Source organism: Culicoides brevitarsis, chromosome 3 (assembly GCF_036172545.1).
Source record: "Culicoides brevitarsis isolate CSIRO-B50_1 chromosome 3, AGI_CSIRO_Cbre_v1, whole genome shotgun sequence".
Taxonomy (NCBI): Eukaryota; Metazoa; Arthropoda; class Insecta; order Diptera; family Ceratopogonidae; genus Culicoides; species Culicoides brevitarsis.
The window spans coordinates 15,919,693-15,933,577 of record NC_087087.1 but is presented as its reverse complement, the minus strand read 5'-3'; the positions used below and the strand labels follow the sequence as shown (position 1 = coordinate 15,933,577).

At 26.7% G+C, this 13,885-nt stretch overlaps 2 protein-coding genes across 4 annotated transcripts in view; both read right to left on the bottom strand.

The window, feature by feature from the left end:
- Positions 1-13,885, bottom strand: part of LOC134836110 (protein unc-13 homolog 4B) — a 31,052-nt gene that overhangs the window by 7,983 nt on the left and 9,184 nt on the right. The window contains exons 2-3 of one of the 3 annotated variants that reach the window (XM_063851314.1): positions 13,141-13,241; positions 9,471-9,711 (exon numbers count right to left, since the gene is read on the bottom strand). In XM_063851314.1, the coding sequence (XP_063707384.1) occupies positions 9,471-9,711; positions 13,141-13,226 (327 nt within the window). In that variant the 5' untranslated portion in view covers positions 13,227-13,241. Of the gene's footprint in view, positions 1-458; positions 745-9,470; positions 9,712-13,140; positions 13,242-13,885 lie in introns of those variants that run through there. The other 2 variants (XM_063851316.1, XM_063851315.1) reach the window with 2 other exon arrangements.
- Positions 10,975-13,021, bottom strand: LOC134836111 (succinate-semialdehyde dehydrogenase [NADP(+)] GabD). Its single transcript, XM_063851317.1, has 3 exons — positions 12,563-13,021; positions 12,217-12,505; positions 10,975-12,156 (listed from the first exon to the last, which is right to left on the bottom strand). Exons 1-3 carry the CDS (start codon positions 12,851-12,853, stop codon positions 11,210-11,212), a joined length of 1,527 nt encoding a protein of 508 aa, XP_063707387.1. The 5' UTR covers positions 12,854-13,021; the 3' UTR covers positions 10,975-11,209.

The following is a 13,885-nucleotide window of genomic DNA, read 5'->3' as shown; positions in this document are numbered from 1 at the left end:
ACTCGGAAAATATGTGAAAAATTGAAAAAAATTAAAACTAGAAAAACGTAAAAAGAGAAAATTTATGAAGCTTCGAGAAAAACTTGGAAAAAATTTTGAAAACTCGGAAAATTCATGAAAACTCGGAAAATTCGTGGAAAATCGGAAAAACTTAAAATGTATAGGAGAGTTTAAGGAACGACGAGAAAAAACTCGGAATATTAAAAAAAATTCAAAGTGAAAACATTGAAATGCGGTTAAGCTCTTCGTTTTAAAAAATTCTTTTAATTCTCCTTTTTTCTCATTTTTCATTCAATCCAATGACATTTCCCATCATCCTTTCAGGGACTTTCGATTATTTCTTTTTGAAGAATAAATTTTGTGGCCTTTTGGGAGCAAGCGTTAAGGACAGCGGGATTTGCACACAAAATATTTTTTTTTTACCAAAAATACCCAACCTTAAAGCTACAATTACATACTGTCATGGAACAAATTATAATACTGGCTTGTAAGTCCAATTCCTCCTTCTTGACGCCGCGAAATCGATTCACAAATCTTTGGTGTCGTCGCAACTCGTTCACCGTCGAAATAAAAGACAGTCGATTATTATTGTTTTTATCTGTCTCTTTGGTGCTGCTTTGTGGCAACTTCCACATGGTTCCGTATTTGAAGTTCATTTTTTGATTGGGACTCAAACCACCGCCACTCAGGAGGCGATTTAACGAGTGAGTACTCATTGTATTAATGGACTCACAACGACTTCGCTGAAAACAATTCACTTTGACGACTCGTCTTTGTTCACAATTCGCCTCGAAGGTATTTTTGTTTTATCGCAGAATTTTAATTTGAAATTTTTCCTTGTTAAAACATAAATATTGATCACCTAGAGACCATGTCGGAAAGGATTATTATTATTATTATTATTGCCGAGCATTCTTATGAAAACTAATTAAAGGGAGATTTATTTAAATATTTTAATAGGAGAAATTTTTGATCTTTTTCCGGTACAATGCCTCAACAGCAAAAAACTTTTCTCTCGAACAAAAATATTTTTTTTTTAGAAAAATAAATACGAGGAGGGGACGTCTGGTAGTAAAGTTCAACTTCATAAATTCCGTTTGAACAATAAATTATTTGTCTTAAAAATTTTTTCCGGAAAATAAAAAAAATAATTAATAAAATTTGGTCACACGTGTTTTGCAAAAAAAAAAAACATGAGAATTATGTAATTTTTTTTTAAATTTATTCATTTCATGTTGTTGTCAAAACTTTGCCCTCGTGTTATTGTTATGCTGTTGTTTATGTATTTTTAATTGGACAAACGTGCTACGCACTTTGCATGGAAACATAAATAATTTGGAGTACATTTGAGAATTATTTTTGGTTTATTTATTGAGTTCTTGTGAAATTTTCCCATTAAATTTTGATTCTAATAACAAAAAGAACATGAAAGAAGATTAAAAAGTGATTGAGTACATTGAGAAGAATTTTCAAGTATTTACTTGATTTTTATTGTTCATTGAATAATTTAAAGTCATTATTGTTGCTGAGATTAACCACAATTAGAGGAATTTGATCTAGGAGTAAGTTAATATGATTGAAAATTTTAATTTTTTAATGGATTAAAAGTAATTTTTCAAGGTTTTTCATTTTTTTTTAAATTTTTTTTTTTAATTTTTTTTTAAATAATTTATTTCAATAATTTAATTAAATAAAAATTTAATTTAATAAAAAAGTTTAAAATAAATATAAAATTTATATTTTTTTTAAAATAAATTAATTAATTATTTGTTTATTAATTTTTTTTAATAAAATTCAAATAAATAATTTAAATAATAATAAAAAAAAATAAATTTAAAATTAAATTTTATTTATCCTTCATTTTTATTGATCAGTTTAAATTTTTTTTATTAATTAAAAAAAATAAATTAAATGTTAAAAGTTTAAATTTAATTGAATAATTATTTTTTTTTATTAATTTTCCAAAACTAAATTCAAAACAAATAATTTTAATAGAAATAAAATTATTTATTTAAATTTAATATTTTTTAAAATTTTTTTAAATTTTAATTTAGGCCGCTCCAAATTTTTTTCGAACTTTTTGTCCCAAGAACTTTTTTTCAAAATGGGGGGGGGGGCAAAAAAATAAAAAAAAAAAAGTTTTGAAATACTTTTTCATACAAAATGACAAAATTTTAACAATTTTTGATAAAAAATGAATATTTTAGTTATTTTTATGTTATCTACATTGAGATTTGATAATTGATCTCAGAGTATTTTAAAAATTAAAAAAAAATTTGGTAAAAAAAACTGTCAAAAAATTTTGAAAAATAATTTTTTTGAAAAAAAATTTAAAGAAGAAAATTCATGTTAAAATACGATTTTTGATACAAAAATTCTTAAAAATTGAAAATTTTTTAAAAAATTTTGTGAAATTTCTTGAATAAAATTGAAAAAAGACCAAAAAACGGTAAATTTTTATGAAATTTTTAACTTTTTTTTATTTTGCCCCATTGGATTTTCGACTTTTGAAATGGGGCATGGGACAAAAAGTTCAAAAAAAATTTGGAGCGGCCTTATTATTATTTTTCTAATTTAACTTGATTTAATTTTTTTTATTTAAATAATTTTATTAAATTAATGATTTAATTAAAAAAACATTTTTTTTATTAAATTTTTTATAAAATATTTTGTTAAATAAATAAAAATTCGATTGTATTTTTTTCGGAATTCATTATATTTTTTCGCAAAAATTTTGATTTACAACAAGTCACTTAGACAAGTCTATTTTATTTTTTTTTTTAGTTTATTTTGGCTTTTATCTTTAAATGCAATAAAATAATTCGAGTTATTTGCTCATAAACCGCTTTTAATTAATTCCTCAATTTCATTCAGAATTCCTTCGCAAATGATTCAAACAGAAATATTCCAATCTATAATAATTCCCAGAAATCCAATGTTCAATTAAGACGAAAGGTCTCAAAAAGTTACTCTTCCAAATAAATTGTCAATTAGAAATTCTCGAAAATGAATTGAACAAAATTGCCAAAATATTACAAAATGCACCGGAAAATGTGCAAAACTAACCGAAAATCTCTTTAATTACATCCAACAATTTTTCGCATGGAAAACTGTAGAAACTGAATCAATATTCGAAGCGACGACAAATAAATTGCATACAACCTCCTTTTGTTCTATCAAAAAGCATTGTTTTCCATCTTGCATTCCTTAATTAATTTACAATCCCATTGGAGCATGCAACGAATCCCAGTGTGATCATTTTGGGTTTTTCCGGCAGGCATTCTTTGTTTTGCAATTTTGCATTTTACGTCCTTGTTCAGAGAAAAAGCAAAAAATTTTTGTCGATAAATTTTATCTGCATCTGTACCGATTTTAATTAATGTGTATAATTTAACAGATGATGAGACAGAACAAGAGAGAGATACAATTTTAGTCATTTTGAATGGATATCCGTTCAATCAGTCTCTGTCTGCGTCGGATATTCACGTGTTTGCCATAAATTTTGTGCAAATGTAACAAAGTCGTTAACTGGAAAACGTTATCAGTGACTAACTAGCGGCTGCTCATTTATTGAGTCAACACAAAATGCTCGGGATGCTGTAATCATGATGTTATTCAATATAAAGTCATCACCGATGCAAGAAGAGTGTGTGTGCCTAACATATTTTCCGACATATGAATTAGCTGGATAAATAGTCATTGAGACGAAATTATTTTCATCTGATCGAGTTTTGATAAATTTTGGCCTATTTTTGACAGTTTATGATTATTTTTAAAGGTAAAGTTTAAAAAATATTTTCTAGCTCTTTGAAACCCAAATTTTAAAATTTCTCAGCTCTTCAATTTTTTTAGCTCTTCGAATCTAAGCTCTTTGAATCTGAATTAAAATTTTTCCAGCTCTTCAAATCTAAGCTTCTCAGCCCATTAAATCTGAATTGAAATTTTTCAGCTCTTCAAATCTAAGCTTCTCAGCCCATTAAATCTGAATTCAAATTTTTCAGCTCTTCAAATCTAAGCTTCTCAGCTCTTAAAATCTGAATTAAAATTTTTTAGCTCTATGAATCTAAGCTTCTCAGCTCTTCAAATCTGAATTCAAATTTTTCAGCTCTTCGAATCTAAGCTTCTCAGCCCATTAAATCTGAATTAAAATTTTTCAGCTCTTCAATAACCCCTTGAGCGATTAAATTAATACCTTTTGATTTCAGCTCTTAAATCAACTCTAAGCTTCTCAGCTCTTAATTTTAATCTGAATTAAATTTTTCAAGCTCTTAAATCTAAGCTTCTTCAAGGGCTTAATTTTTTTCTAAATCTGAATTAAATTAATCCCTTAAATTATTTTTCAGCTCTTCAGCTCTAAATGAATCCCTTTTGAAATAAATTTTTCTAAACTTTCATTAAATCAGCTCTTCAAATCTAAGCTTTTCAGCTCTTCAAATCTGGATTCAAATTTTTCAGCTCTTCGAATCTAAACTTCTCAGCTCTTCAAATCTGAATTCAAATTTTTTAGCTCTTCAAATCTAAGCTTCTCAGCTCTTCAAATCTGAATTCAAATTTTTCAGCTCTTCAAATCTAAACTTCTCAGCTCTTCAAATCTGATTTCAAATATTTCAGCTCTCCAAATCTAAACATGTTGAGTCCATCAGAACGCTTCAGCTCAAAACTCCAATTCCAATATGTCTCATTTAACACACTTTCCGGCATCCAAGTGAGCTAAACAAATATACAAATCTCAAAATGAGATTTAGTGATTGTTTTTGTCTCATCGCCTGTTGGATAAACGCTTTTCAACATCATACACATGTTCGGATGGAATGAACATTTAACTCTCTCGATTCTTTTGTTTATTTTATGCATTTGTAAATAAATGAAAGCAAGAAGTTTTTCACAATAACAGAAAAGTTATGCAAGAGACAGATCTCAAATCGAATCATTTGCAATTGATTTATTTCTCGATATGTTGTAAAATGTAAATTATTTATAGGATATCAATTCATTTGGTACTGAAAGTTTCGTTAATTAACATTTAATTTCTGCAAACAGTGGAAGTGACAAAAATAAAACGTGAACATTAATCAGCTTTTTTCTCTCATTCTCTTTAATTTTTTTGAGAACGATTCGAGGAAAAATCATCATCATTTTTACGCCAAAATTACTCACGGCGACACAAAATAAATTAAATAACAAGAAAAACACGACGATTGGGCACAAGGTCCCATTTTTTAAAATTCTTAAATTTTATTTTTTTTTTCGTAAGTAAATGTCAAAATTCGCAGAGAGGACACGAGGGAGAGTAATGCATTAAAAACTAATTACTCATCGTGTGATAAAATTAATTTATCATAAATTTTGTTCCTTCTACACGAAAAAAAAATTAAATAATAAAAGTTTTGAAAAAAAAAATGTGTGAGATCTGTTTTTAATCTCTTAAAATATTATTATCTCAATTAAAAAATTAAGACATGATGAGCGACGACCTCTTCTCTGTACCTTGACGATGATGATGATGATGGATAAAGTGGCAAGTAGATAATAAACAGATATGAAGATTAATATTTTTATAATTTTCTTTTTTGTGAAAATTGAATTTTTAGAATATGCGGAAGATATTTTTTATTGAAGTCTGTCCGTTATGATTTTTTGTTTTTAATTATTTTTTTAGATTTTTATCAAATGGATTTTTTAATTAAATAAATTTATTTTTAATTTATTTTTTTTATTTCAATTTTAAATTTTTAGTAAATAATTAAATAAATTTAAACTAAATTAAATTTAAATAAAATTTAAGAATTAATTTTCCAATTTATTTTATTTAAATATTTTTTAATTTATTTTTTATTTTAATTAAAAAAATTATTTCTTATTTAATTAATTTTTTTAAATAATATTTTATTTTTTATTTAATTTTAAATTATTTTAATTTTTAATTTAAAAAAAAAATATTTTAATTTGATTTTTAATTAAATTTATTTTTTTTTTAATTTAATTAAATTTTTTTTTTATTGAAGATTTTTATAAGTGCCTTAGAGCATAACTTTAATTTTTTTCGAACGTCGTTGAAAGCTGTCACAAAAGCGCTAACATGACACATTGATTGATCATTCAATCATCAACAAGTAAAAACTTCAAGTGCGATTTTTGTGTGGAAAAAGATCAAAAACTTTTCACGCATTTTTCCTATCTTGACAAAATTACTTCATAAATTTAACGAGGCACTTTTCCATTAAACTCTTTAATTTTTTTCATGTACCTCGTTAATTCGCTTAATTTTTTTTTACTTTTTTTCTCTTGCGAAATTTCCTCTTTTTTCTTCTTTATTTTTTTTCTATAAAACTCTTACATAAGATTTAAACTTTTTTTTTTTTGTTTTTCATGAAACGACGTCCATTAAAACACTTCTTGTAATTAAATCTCCGTAAAATTGTCTTAATTTTTTTTCAAGTTCACACCGAATTTTCGCTCCGAGAGTTACGACATTAAATCCCATAAAAAAAATTAAAGAAAAATAAATAAAACAAAAAAATCTTCACGGAGCTCAATGAACCGTGTCGCGATCGAAGCGGGTTCAGCGGAAAACTGACGGGAAAATTTTTGGCTGCAATATCAAGCGATTTGCGAATTTTCTCTCCCCAAGTTTTGTTCGAAGATTGTCTGTGTGTGTGAGTCGATTTGTGCAAAGTGGACGAGAGATAAATTAAAATTAAAACAGATTTTCACTCAAAAAAAGAAAAAAAAAAGTTTTTCGTCAACATCACACTTGTTCTGTGAATTTGTTTTTTTTTAATTCATGAAAAAAAAGCAGAAGAAAAAGTTTAATACATTCATCAATTTATCTCTCATCGCGTCTGTAAAATTGTAGCGTCGTCGAGTACAGATGTTTTTTTGTGAAAATGATCGTGAATTGTTTTTGTTTTTTCGTGAGAGGTTGGAAAGGTAATTTATTTATAGCCGATTTATGTATTTATAAATATGTCGCTATTTTAGATAAGAACTTGACTCTCACAGTTGCTGTAATTTATAAATAAAGTACCTACAAGTGCGACAATTTGTCAACAATTATGAACTTGAATTGCGATCGAGGAGTTTTTATTAAAAATATGGACAAAAAAATTTTTTATGTATTAAAATTTTAAAATATTAAGGTATTTAAGTTTTATTAATTTTTAATTTAGTTATTTTTTAATTTGATTTTTTTAATAAAAATATTTGATAAAAATAATTCAAATTAAAATAATAAAATTAAATAATTTTTTTAAAGATAAATTGCATGATTTAATAAAAATAAAATTTTTTATTTAAATTAAAAAAAATTAGAGTTTTTAAAAACAAAATAATTTGCCAAAAGATTAGTTAAATTTTTGATTTAAATCAAAGAGCACAAATTTTTTCTTTAAAATAAAATTTATTTATCAAAAATTTTTATTAAATAGAAAAAATAATTTTTGAAGACAAAATAAAAGTTGAAAAAAAATTGAGAATAAAATAAACCAAAAATTCTTAAATAATTAATTATTATTTTTAAAAATTAAAACCTAGAAAATTTTTGTAAACTTTAAATTAACATAAGAGTCAAAAATGTAAAATTTTTCAAAAAATAAATTAAATTTCAAAAACTAAATAAAGTGTTTCTTAATTAATTTTTTCGATGAATACAATTTATACAAAAATTTTAAAACATTTTTCTATAAAAAAAAGTAAAAAAAAAATAATTATCATTGAATAAAAATGGCTTGAATTTTAATTAAAATTAATTTAAAAAGTTTTAATGTTCAGTAAAAAAATTTTAAATTATTTTTTTACACAATTTTTACACAAAAAGTAAAAAAAATATTTGGAACTAAACAAAAAATAAAAATTAATTATTTTAAAAAATTAATTAAAAATTTAATTAATAAAAAAATACTGACAAATAAATAATCGACTGTTTAAAAAAAATTATTTTAAATTTTTAAAAATATATTTTTTAATAAAATTTATTTTAATATTGGTAAACTAATTAAAATTTTTAATTCAAAAAATAAATTAAAAAACTTATTTATACAATTAGAAAAAAAACTTCAAATAACGGCCTTTCTCCAATAAAAAAAAAATATATTTTATCGACTAAACTACCCAACTTGCCATCCTTGCTAATTCAAACTATTCGAGATCGAGTCTCGTACACACAGATCTCATACAGCATACGCTGCACAGTGTTCTGAACAATAAAATTTATCGTTCAAAACCCATTTCTCATACAAAAAATCCAATAAGAAAACGAATTTTGTTCAAAAACACCAATTTCAGCGCACTGTGCCATCGAATACGACAACTAAAATTCGACTCGGGCCAACTTTTTATCCCCACAAAACAATCGCGGTCGTACAACTAACACCGTAGTTCTCTTTTTCTTTTTGTTTCCTTGCAATTTAAACAACCATTTCAATAGTCAATTTGCAAACGCAGCATCAGTATTTAAATTAAGCATTTCCACTTAGATTTTGTGTCACACAATTTAGAGAAAATGGACAGAAATGAGTAAGTCGCAAATTGATTTTTTTTTTGTGAAATTACATCCATCTTTGTTTCTTGTTTTGCCACTCTGTACGTGCTGCGTTCACGTATATGGCGTAAAAAAATGTAAATATTAAATAAAATTTTTAATTTTGCGATTTTTCTATTTTTTTTTAGCATGGTTCAGACAAAAAGACAAGTCCCGATGCCACCCGTTAACCAGCAACACGCGGAATTAGTGAAATTTATTCAGGACAGTTGGAGCACGGTAATTTTTTTCTTTTATTTCGAAACAGGTAGTCGACATTAATTTTTTTTTTATTTTTTTAGATTTTAAACACGCCCGGCAGTAAAGGTCCAATTTTTTACATTAACGTGCAGAATTCACAAAATTCCGCCGTGGGCAAAGCCAAAGTTAACAATTTCCACAACAACAAATTTTCTCAGTAAAATAAAAAAAAATCAACAAAAACACATCAAAAAAATTGTGAAGAAGCATTTCATTTTAAAAAACAAATTTACACAAAAAAAAGCAATTCGGTTTCTGACGACTTTTTAAATTGAACTCAAGGCAGTCGCATGAACTTGCAAACAAATTCGACGTGATTCTAGTTGTGTCCCTGGTTTTTTTTTATATGTTTAAGATTTTTTTTTAATTCAAACAGAATTCAAACTATTTATTACAAGAAAAAAATGTTCTTTAGCTGATAAGATTTAAAAAAAAAACTTAATTTTTAAGCCCTACAAATTTTTTTGTCTCATTTTAAACTCACATTAATTATTTTTTAAGGAACTTTCAAACACAATCAATCAGAAAACAAACAAAATAACAAAAAAAAAACAATAATTTAATAAAATAAAAAAAAAAAACAAACAAGAGAATATAAATAAGAGATTAGCATGAACTACAAAATAATTTTGAAATAAACTTTTAAAATAAAAAAAAATGAAGCAAAAAAAAAATATTTTTTACTACTTACGTTCCATCCGACTGCGGTTTCGATAAAATCAACGGATTTGTCGGCTTTTGCTTGTTCCGAGTCTTGCTCGGAATCGGAGTCGGCAGCAATTTCGACGCCACTGTCGCCGCCATCGTCATGCTGTTCGGGTACAGCTTCCATTTGCGGCATGGCAGCAAGGACAACTTCCTCGTGTTTGCTCTCTGCTTGCTGGAGGAGCGAGCCAAAGCGCTCGAAGAAGCCGCCATCGAGATCTTGGATTCTGGAATTAGAGGAAAAAGTGGAGGGATTTATTAGAAAAATTGAATTTTGGATTTTTTTTCTTAATTTTTGGACTATTTTTTTGTAAAAATTTTGGAAATCAAAGAAAATTTTTTATTTTTGGCACAAAATTAAAGTTTTTTAGTATAAAAAGGTTTATTTATTTATTTTATTTAAAGATTTGCAACAAAAAAAATATTTTAATTCAAAAAAATTTGGAAAAAAATTAATTATTATTTTAATTAAAAAAAAAAAAATAATTATTTTTCTTTAATTTTAAAATTTAATAGTACATCAATTTAATCATATTAAAAATTAAAAAATTAAAAAAAATTAAAAAAAAATAATTATTATTTTAATTTAAAAAAAAAAATATTTTTTTTTTATTTATAAAAAATTTAATTTTAAATTAATTATAAAAATTAAAACTAAATTAATTAAAATTTAACAAAAAAAAAAATTAATTATTATTTTAATTTAAAAAAAATATTTTTTTTATTTATAAAAAATTTAATTTAAAATTAATTATAAAAATTAAAATTAAATTATTTAATTAAAAATTAAAATTAATTTAATTATTTTTATTAATTTTTAAATTTATTAAATTATTTTAAATTTTCAAAATTAATTATCTATAATTTTAAAAAAATATTTTTTTGCCTATTTATTTTACCTATTTATTTTAATTTTAAAAAAAATATTCATAAAAAAATTAGGTATTGAATTTTTAATAATTTCTCTAGTTTTAATCTAAATTAATTAATTTTATTAATTTAATTAAAAATTTTTAAAAATAAAAATAATTTATTTAATTTAAAAAAAATGAATTAAATTTTTCAAATTAATTTTTAAAAAATTAACGAAATAATTTTGAATAAAATAAAAAAAATAATTAAATTTTAATTAAATTCAACACAAAATCTTAATTAATCGTAATATTTTGTACCTCAAAGACAGAAAATTACAAATATATGAACAATTTATTTATTTATTAGGTGAAAAAAACAATTAAATTTTTTTTTTGGAACAAATTTAGATAATTTTAATAGATTGTTGTACCGTTAAATATCATTAAAGAAATTAAAAATAATTTTCATTAATTTTTAAACCCTAAAAACGAGCATTTCAGTTGAAAATCAAAGTAAAAAATAGAGGAAAAAAATAAAATTTAGAACAAAAAAAAAATTTTATTTAAAAAAATCAAAAATTTTAATTTTTCATGTTTTTTTTTTTTAAATAAAATTCAAAGTAAAACGACAGAAAATCGAGATTAAATTAAACTTTATTGACATAATTTTTCATAATTCCTTAACTAATAACAATTATTCTCTACTTTTTTTTTATTTGGTAGCTTGATCACTTTTTATGGAAGACTAAAAGTGCTTGAGTGCGAGAGTCGTGCGTATCAAAAGAGTTGAGCAACCTACGAATATCATCTGAATTGTAAGCTTCAAATATTGTCTTAAATGCTTTTTTTCTAACCAAAAAAAAAAAAATTTTTAGTTCAAATTTCCGATGCAATAATACTTGATGTGAACATAGTCATCAATGCCATGTTTCGAGCCCTCACGTCCTATTCCGCTCTCTTTTATGCCTCCAAACGCCGCTTCCGTGCACGAAATTAATCCCTCATTAATTCCAATCATGCCGACTTCCAATTGTCGCGCCACCCGGAACACTTGGTTCAAATTTTCGCTGTAAAAATATCCAGCCAGTCCTCGTTGCGTGGAATTTGCGATTTGCAAAGCTTCTTCTTCGGTGCGGAATTTGATGAATGACACCACGGGACCGAAAACTTCTTCATTGTAAATTCGCATGTCGGGTTTCGTGTTCGTAATTATCGTTGGTTCGTAAAATAAGGGCCCGATTTCCGTCAAAGGACGTCCTCCGTGGATAATTTCACCGCCCTTGGCTTTTGCGTCGTTCACGAGATCCGTTACTTTTGAAAGCTGAGCTTTATTGATCAACGGCCCGATTTGGATCCCATTTTTCTTTCCATCACCAATTTTTAGGGATTTCACGGCGGAAGTGACACGCGACACAAATTCATCATAAACGCCTTCCTGGACGAGAAAACGATTCGCCGAGACGCAAGTTTGACCACAATTTCTAAATTTGCTCGTCATTGCTCCGTTAACTGCTTTATCCAGGTCAGCATTGTCAAAGACGATAAACGGAGCATTTCCGCCCAATTCAAGCCCGATTCGTTTAATTCCGACCGAACATTGTTTATACAAAAGTTTCCCCACTTCCGTGGACCCGGTGAAGGAAATTCCCGCAACTTTTGGACTCGTGCACAACAAATTCCCGACCTCGGCAGCATGTTGACGACTTGAAGTGACGACATTTATCACGCCTTTCGGAAAACCCGCATCATCAGCTAACTTTGCAAGAGCCAGCGCCGTCAAAGGAGTATCTTCTGCTGGTTTAATGACCACTGTACATCCTAAAAAATACCGAAAACAGTCTAAATTTCATCTAAAAATGGGTTAAAAATGGATTTTACCAGCAGCTATTGCCGCCGCTGCCTTCCGCGTGATCATCGCATGCGGAAAATTCCACGGCGTAATGAGCCCTGCAACGCCAATCGGCTCCCGAGTCATCATCAGTTTCCGAAATGCCACCGGACTGGGTACAATTTCACCGTAAATACGTCGCGCTTCTTCCGCAAACCATTCTACGAAGGAATTTCCGTAAGCAACTTCACCCAGAGACTCGACAATGGGCTTCCCGGACTCTGCCGTCATGATTTTCGCGATTTCGTCTTTATTTTGTTCGAGCAAAGTGAACCATTTCTACAAAAAAAGATAATTTTTTATCTCTCACAAGGCCAAATGACGCAATTTATTTACTTTTAGCAACGTTGATCGCTCCTTCGCCGTCGACGTTTGCCATTCCCGGGTATGAAAAGTGGCGTAAGCAGCATCAATGGCCTTTAAAGTGTCATTTTGGTCCATATCGGCACATTTTCCAACAATTTCCTCCGTTGCAGGATTAAAAACATCAAAAGTCTTCTTGCTGGAAGCGGTGACCCATTCTCCATTAACGAATCCCTTGTCCAAGACCAAGCTGGAGACACTTCTCATGTTGCTCACAAAAATTGATTTTCCTTGCAAGACCAATAAATTGCTCAAACGCAGCATTTTTCGTCGAAAATTTTACTTTTTTTCGCCACAAAATCACAAAAACGAATGTTACGCGACGAATTAAAGGCCCGGAATGTTTTCAATTGTTTTTGAATGACAAATTCATTAAAGCCGTAAAAAGTTGTCGTACGTGAAAAATCAACAAAAATTAACTTCACGAGACGTAAAATCACGAAAACGAGCGATTTTTTCGTGAAATGTACAAAAATAGGTTCGTTCGGTGGGCATGCGCCAAACTTCAATTAAAAAAATTGACAAATAACGGTAGAGACCACGTGACTCACATCTTTTCATTTTCAGTTGGCTCCTGATTTTTCTTGTTTTCCTGGATTTGGTTGTAAATCCCACGCCACATTGCTTCTTCATCCATTTTTTATTTATTTCTCTAAAGAAATTTTTATTTTAAATTATTTTTTTTTTTAATGTTAAAATGTTGCAAGCGATACTCATTCGAACAATGAAATTGACACTCGAGTGTTAAATAAATATTTTTCGCGAGGTTTTTGCGTTTCTCGGTTTAAACGAGTAAATAAAGTTGAAAAAAACTGCAAATTCTAACAATTTTAATTTTTTCTAAAGAGTCTGAGGTAAAAAATTATCATACTCGATCAGTGAGTAATTAACATTCTTGCTACTTGGAATTCTGTTTGCAAGTTTTTAAGTATTTTTCGTAATAAATGAAGTAATTATTCATTGTTATGACTGTTAAATGTGAATGAATTTTTTTTTACATTGTTGAGTTTTACGGTTTTTTGATTGTTTTCATAAAAATATTTCGTTCTGACAGATGACAGGTGTCAAAATTTTTATTTAAATTATTTTTTTATGAAGTTCGAAGGTCTGAGCAAATATATTTTATTTAAAAAATTCCGCAAAATATTAAATTATAAAAAAAAATTGTAAAAAATTTGAACTTTTTTTTAAATTTTTGTCAAAATTTCTTCTTTGTCATCTTGACATCTGTCAAAAAATTCAGAAAAATCTCAAATTTTGACGTTTTTGATTAATTTTAATGAGTTTTAATTTTTT